The sequence below is a fragment of the Hordeum vulgare genome, chromosome 7H (genome assembly GCF_904849725.1).
Source record: "Hordeum vulgare subsp. vulgare chromosome 7H, MorexV3_pseudomolecules_assembly, whole genome shotgun sequence".
In the NCBI taxonomy this organism is placed as follows: domain Eukaryota; kingdom Viridiplantae; phylum Streptophyta; class Magnoliopsida; order Poales; family Poaceae; genus Hordeum; species Hordeum vulgare.
This window is the reverse complement of record NC_058524.1, coordinates 570,224,868-570,232,071: the sequence shown is the minus strand read 5'-3', so window position 1 is coordinate 570,232,071 and position 7,204 is coordinate 570,224,868. Positions and strand designations below refer to the sequence as shown.

General features: G+C 54.7%; 1 protein-coding gene across 1 annotated transcript; it reads left to right on the top strand.

Annotated features, from left to right (window-relative positions):
• Positions 1-3,888: 3,888 nt before the first annotated feature.
• Positions 3,889-6,941, top strand: LOC123408835 (exocyst complex component EXO70A1-like). Its single transcript, XM_045101877.1, has one exon. It carries the CDS (start codon positions 4,399-4,401, stop codon positions 6,448-6,450), a length of 2,052 nt encoding a protein of 683 aa, XP_044957812.1. The 5' UTR covers positions 3,889-4,398; the 3' UTR covers positions 6,451-6,941.
• Positions 6,942-7,204: the final 263 nt, after the last annotated feature.

Sequence of the window (7,204 nt, the reverse complement as noted above, 5' to 3'; positions counted from 1 at the left end):
TGCCATTTGAGTTTGTGAGCTGTAAGCTCGCAATCCTCTGAGTCCTAAGCTTTGGCATGAAAAGGGTGTTGAGCATTTTATCAAGGGCTTTGGCGTTGTAACCCAAATACTTGCTCAAACTGATGTCTCATTCAATAAGTGGCCCGGATGGATGCAGGAGGTTTGAGGGTCCGCATTGGAGACACCCCAATGCTGGCCCTCAAACTGCCCCACATTCCTCCAAGCACTACTCACCGGTCCATGAAGGTGGATTGGTCCGAAAGGAGACCAAGATGGAGGGCTACCCTTCCATTATGGGTCATCTCCCTCTCTATGTCGTTGTACGCCGGCTGGCCCGGTTTAGACATGTCGGCGAATAGAGATCGTGCACCACTCTGTTGCGATGCCCTCAGAAAAATGAGCTGCAGAACATTGATGTGGACGTAATAATGCATGTGCCTCGCGGCGGATGTCGGGACTACCCGCCTAGTTGTTCGGAAGTGTATAAGTAAGGAGGCTTGTATTGCTCTTACTAGGACGACGTGTGCATTGACGATGATGGCAGCGACGCCTCACCTGCCCTGCACGTCTGCCACCGGGCCCTTCGTTTTGAGTGGCGTCTTAGAGCATCTACAACCGGACCACTCATACCCGTCTCAAATGCCCGGGAAGGTCGCCTAGTCATTGACCGGTCACAAAATTTCGACCCAGCCGGACCCCTCAAATGGACATCAAACGCCCGGGCTGACCGACACCCCTCATATACAAGCCAAATATGAAGAGGATATGAGGGAGCCTGGGCATGCCACAAAATTGCCTCAAATTCTTCAAACCCTTCCTCCTCCTCCCTCCGTCCTACAACATTTTCCGCGCTCGAGCCCTCGTCGTTCGACACTCTTGCTCTCCATCCTCACCACCCGTCCTCATCCGCGAGCGTGATGTCTTCCAGCCCGTCCCCGACCGCCATGATGGAGATGCAGTCCACCTCATCTGTTGACGTCCCTTCCTTCGCTTCGTCTTGCAAGCCAGAGAACATCGCCCGTAAGATGCATCGTCGCCGGCGGCGAGAGAGGGAGGCGGAGTTGGCATCCTAGGTAGGTGCGGGCATCATCCAGGAGATGTCTCCCCCGACGTACCGGGCACCATGCACCCCATCCATCCAAGCACGCCGTTTGGCACCCTTGGGACCGAGGAGGATCCAACGGCCGGTTGGTCCATTCTGGAGAGCTTTCCGGCCACATAGAATCCGTCGACTGACGAATGTGAGTCGCTGCAGCGCGTTCGGGATCAGATGAGCATGGGCACCGCCACCGCCCGGGTTGTACCACCAAGTTCGACGGAATGATTGAACAATACCGGGTATGTTTGCTTTTGTCCGATCAAAGTTCAATGTTTTGCACAGATCACTAGTTCGCACATGATGAATACTTGGAAACCATGATCGTGTAGGAGACGTACGTCGCAAGCATGATCAATGACAATGAAGATCCGATCGAAATTGATTATGAATTGGAGGGAGTGACCACCGCATTTGTACTTGGGGCAGCATCCAATTGCAATCGGAGCAAGCAACAAAAGAAGGACAAAACGGCTAAGGCAAGAGGTCCGACTTTCACAAGATTTGAGGACGTCTTGTTGGTCGAATCTTGGTTGGACACAACATTGGATCCAATAAGCGGCACTAAGCAATGAAAGAGGAGCACATACTTATTCGGAGAAGATTTCTAAGGACTATCATGAATAGAAGGAGTACATGGAGCCACATCCTATCGTGTCCACCCGCAATGTGCCATCTCTCCAGCATCGATGTTGAATTCGGACAATTTGTATCGGATGATCGACGTGCATGGATTGCATGGATTTGAGAATTTCATTTTGAGGTATGTGGATGTGCGGTGCAAAATATGAGGGGCCGACAGACGTGCACAGAAGCGCCCGCGAACGTATAAAGGATCGAATTTCCCAAGTCCGGCTGTAGATGCTCTTATGTTTGAGACGGCAGGCTTGCCATGTCACCGAATTGATCTTTGGGACGACCTCCTTTGCAGGATCCTCCACCACCGCCGTCTCCAACGGCTTTACGTACGGATCAATGTGACGGGGATGAAAAGGAGTGGGAATTGGAAGGAGAGCGGCATGATGGTAGGGCAAAGGGTTGAGAAGAGAGGGGGGGGGGGAGTGCCGCAAAAACAGTGCGACCAACTCCAAATGTGTGGTTTCCGCCATAATTTTGGGTGGCTCAGAGGTGTTGGAGTCCATATGGCTGGTGTCCACACATCCGTAGAGCCCCCTTGATTTGCTCCCGTTTGCAAGAAAATGGATAATGGGACTAGTCTGCACACAAACGCGGGACACTTTTCAATGGCTTGCGGTGTCCAGACTGCTTGGTCCATACGCTTGCGAAAGGTTGAAGTGTTGGCATTGGAGATAGCCTAATTAGCTAGGTTTCTCAAGTTCTCTTTTAATAGGTTTCTCAAGGTTGAGGTCATGTGCAGGTACAGTCTCATAATTAAGCAAGCAACTAACCATGCATGCTTATGCCGGTCGTAATAAAAATATCATAGCTACTATCATACATGTCAACTAGACAATTTTATCGAGGTGATATGAAATGAAATTAAATAAAGAAAAAAAAATTAAGTATCATATCATGATACCATATCATAATAAATGATATGTTACTATATGTGATGCGTGACAATAAATAATATATCATACGATACTAACATATAATTTTATGCATTACAGAGACGGTATCATATAATAATATAATATGCATCATAGTAGTGTAGCGTATGATAATTTCCATTACGACCACCATGGTACAAGTATTTATTTACCAAGTGTACTAGTACTGTACAACCCCACCGTGGAAACAGCACGGCACCAGGAGCGGAAGGTCAACTACAGCTAGCCTAAATCAGGAATTTCGATGCGACAGCCGATCGCCGCTCGCCAGTTGGTTCCACGCTCCATCACCCTCTTTGGAACTAACCGTGCTCACGTACGTGCTACACCAGTCGGCACGTCCTGACCCGGCGCACGGCGTAGTACCGCCGATGAATGGCTCCGCGGTCAGCCGGTACCGATGTAGATCACCAACCATCCGACCCGGCCATTAATCGAGTTTATTTACTCTCCCGGCCCAACCAACCCACATTCATCTCTCTCTCTCTCTCAAAAAAAAAACTCACATTCAAGCGAGCGCTATATCGGCCACACGGCAGCACGGTACCGATCCACGTTGCTTCCACGCCATTCCTTGGCGGTGTCACGTTTCCCTCACCCCGTCGCATACAAACATGAACTCCACTGGCTGGCATGTCAGCGTGCGGGCAAGGAGCAAAAGTGGTAAAGCACCGTACGCACAAAGCGGTGCGCGTCCGTCCGTCCATCCATGCATCCAGATGCGCGTCCAGCAGAGAGCGCCTGGCCCTGGCCCTGGCCCTGGCTGGCTTAAGTGCGTGACAGTGCAATCGTACTACGAGTATAGTACAGATGGAGCTGGAAGTGAGAGCGTAGGCAATAATTGCGGTGAAACTCGGACGCTCCCTGCACAGTGGTAAACATGAAGGAAGGACGTAAACAACCTCGGACCTCCCTGACAGCAGCGGCACGGTCAACCCACTCGCCCGAACCGGGAAGAAAAGAAACCGGCCCAGCCAGCCAAGCCAGCGACCCGCGCCGCCTCTCCCGCCGCAGCCCCCACGAAGCAATGCAGAGCAGGAAAAGCCCCCGACCCCAAAGTGAGAACAAAACCCGGTGCCTCGTGGGGCGCGGCCGAGCTGGTTCCAATTATCCCCGCCGCACGCAGCCAGCCGCCTCCTCGCCCCCCGTCCGCGTGGCCAGCCCCACAATTTCCTTTCTTTTTTTCGGTTTTCGACTCCACCCACGCCCCAACCACAGACCGGACCAGGACCGCCGCGCCGAGCGGAGCCGGACGCCGGAGCGCGTGCGTCAGTGCGTGCCGTCCGTTTCGACTCTCCCTCGCAAGCCTTTTTCCCCGTCGACGAAAAACTCTCTCCCCTTTTCCGCCTCTCGCACCCTCTTTCCAACCTAAACCTCAGCCCCCATTCCTCTCCCCGCTCCACCTGCCTCTGCTCTGCACTGCACGGCACAGCAGAGAGCACCCCATCTTCCCAGCGCCCGTCACCCACCTCGACGGACGGACGGACGGACGGGCGCACGTCGCCGTCGCCTTTCCCACCCCCACCTCCCTGCCCCGCTCCGAGGATAAGTAAGCAGTCGCTTGCAAGGGACACCTGACCCCGAGTTCCCACCGGCCGGCAGATTGACTCATTCCTTCGCGAATTCCTGTGAGCCAGAGACAGAGGCAGAGAGTGGGAGAAGCTCGCTCGCGGTGAGAAGCGTCGAGTGGTCGCGCATTCGCAGGGCGAGTCTCTGCGTTGGCGGAGTGGGATGGGGATGGATCAGGGGGACGCGGCGGAGGAGGGGCGGAGGCGGATGGCGAGCCTGCAGGCGGCGCGGAGCGCGCTGCGGGCGGGGGTGGAGAGGTCGCGCGCGCTGAGCCACGCGCTGGCGCGGACGGGGGACAGGGTGGGGGAGATCCAGGCGCGCCTGGCGGCCACGGAGGCCGGGGTGCGCCCGATCCGGGCGCCGCGGGACGCGCTCGAGGGGGCCGGCCCCAACATCGACCGCGCCGTCGGCCCCGCCGCCGCCGTCCTCAAGGTGTTCGATGCCGTGCACGGCCTCGAGCCGCCGCTCCTTGCGGGGGCCGCCGCCAAGGAGGACCTGCCGGGCTACCTCGCCCTCGTCGGCCGCCTCGAGGAGGCGCTCCGCTTCCTCGCCGACAACTGCGGCCTCGCCGTCGACTGGCTCTCCGACATCGTCGACTACCTCGGCAAGCGCAGCCTCGCCGACCCCCGCTTCGTGGCCGGCCTCGCCGGGGCGCTCTCCGGGCTCAAGACCGTCACCTCCGCCGGCCTCGACGCCGGGCTCCTCACCGCCGCCCTCGACGTGCTCGAGGCCGAGTTCTGCCGCCTCCTCGCGGACCACTCTGCTCCGCTCGCCATGCAGGACGACCCCGACAGGTCCAAGTCCAGGCACGCCGCCTCCATCCCGCCGCCCAGGATCCCCGCCGCCGCCGTGCAGAAGCTCGGCCTCACCCTTGACCGCCTCGCCGCTAATGGGCGGCTCAGCTACTGCACGGCCGCGTACGCCGACGCCCGTGGGGACACGGTGAGCGCCAGCCTCCACGCGCTCGGCCTGGATTACCTGCAGGACCAGACGCAGGATGCTCAGGCGCTGAGCCCGAGCGTCGAGCTCTGGGGCCGGCATTTGGAGTTCGCCGTGCGCCACCTATTGGAAGCCGAGCGAAAGCTCTGTGTTGCTGTCTTCGAGCGCCGGCCAGAAGCCGCGGCCGCTTGCTTCGCGGACATTGCGGCGCGGGCTGGAATTCTTGATTTCCTCAAGTTTGGCCGCGCCGTGGCTGACGCCAAGAAGGACCCCATCAAGCTCCTGCGGCTGCTTGACGTGTTTGATTCTCTCAGTAAGCTCAGATTGGACTTCAACCGGTTGTTTGGTGGAAAGGCATGCCTAGAGATCCAAAGCATGACTAGGGACCTTGTGAAGAGGGTGGTGGATGGTTCTGTTGAGATTTTTGAGGAGTTGCTGGTGCAGGTGGAGCTGCAGCGCAAAATGCCACCCCCAGCCGACGGTGGAGTGCCAGGCCTGGTTACCTTCGTCCCCAAGTACTGCAACCAACTCCTTGGGGAGCAATATCGGTCTGTGCTTACACAAGTGCTTACCATCCACCGCAGCTGGCGCAAGGAAGCGTTCAACGACAAGATGCTCGTTGATGCAGTGCACAATATTGTCAAGGCCCTGGAGGCCAACTTCGATACATGGGCAAAGGCGTATGAGGATAAGACGCTGTCATCTCTCTTCATGATGAACACGCATTCACACTTCTTCAAACACCTGAAGAGCACTAAGATGGGGGAGATCTTAGGTGATGAATGGCTCCGGGAGCATGAGCAGTACAAGGACTACTACTCAGCAATGTTTCTAAGGGAGAGCTGGGGAACGCTTGCGCCCCTGCTGAGCAGGGAGGGTTTAATCCTATTCTCCAAGGGTCAGGCTACAGCAAGAGACTTGGTGAAGCAGCGGCTCAAATCGTTCAACGCCAGCTTTGATGAGATGTACCAGAAGCAGTCCGCGTGGATCATACCAGATAAGGATCTTCAGCAGAGGGTGTGCCACCTTGTGGTGCAGGCTATAGTGCCCGTTTATCGTAGCTTCATGCAGAACTACGGGCCCCTTGTTGAGCAGGACATCAGCGCGAGCAAGTATGTCAAGTACAGCGCCGAAGGCCTTGATAAGATGCTCAGCACTCTCTTCATGCCAAAGCTCAGGACCAGGAGGACTGCAAGCATGCAGATCAGGAACTCAAATGGCAAGATTGCCGGTGCAATGGCAGGGCTGCAAAGGAGTGCTTCAACATTGCAATAGCATCATTTGAAGAAACTCCGGAAAGATTGGATGTACAGTGTTGCAATAACTGGATAATCAAGAATAATTTAATTTATTTCGAGCCAGGCGTTGAAGATCCCGGTGTGCGGGAGACATAATAATTGCTCAATGATAATAAGAGCTGCTGGAGCATATGAAGAACATAAACCTCTCCAGCACTGACATAGTGGGGGAGAAGGAAACTGAAATCTTTCCTCAGAGCATATGGAGGCCCCCTTCCCCTAGATCATTCTCTTTGCATTCTTATCTCTAGCAGTATACTGAATTCGTTTTAGTAAACTTATGTGTGGAGGATAATATCTGTAATCAGTTGTCTGGTATATGTCAAATGTTGGTTGTAATTTAGGTGAGTATTTAGTTGTTCTTATCAAATTCGGTGAATTATATGGAAGTATATTACCGCCTGTGACAAAAATGGCAGTGATCCATTGACTGGCTAACATGAGGCAAGAAATCAGTTTATCTTTGAAGTTTTCCACATCTTTCTTTCTTTATTACGCATTACTTACCATTTTGTTACTACTGGTGCTTCTTTATGCTCTGTTCTACAGATAAATCTTGCACTGCTTCTTTATGCTCTGTTCTACAGATAAATCTTGCACTGCTATGCGGCGCTAACCTCTGAACATGAACAGGAGTGTTTCCATGTGCAAAGAAGAAGTGTCCAGTGTACTGTGCTTGGCGAGCAAGTCAGGTAAGCTCCTGAATTTACTGATGTCCAGTGTACTGTGCT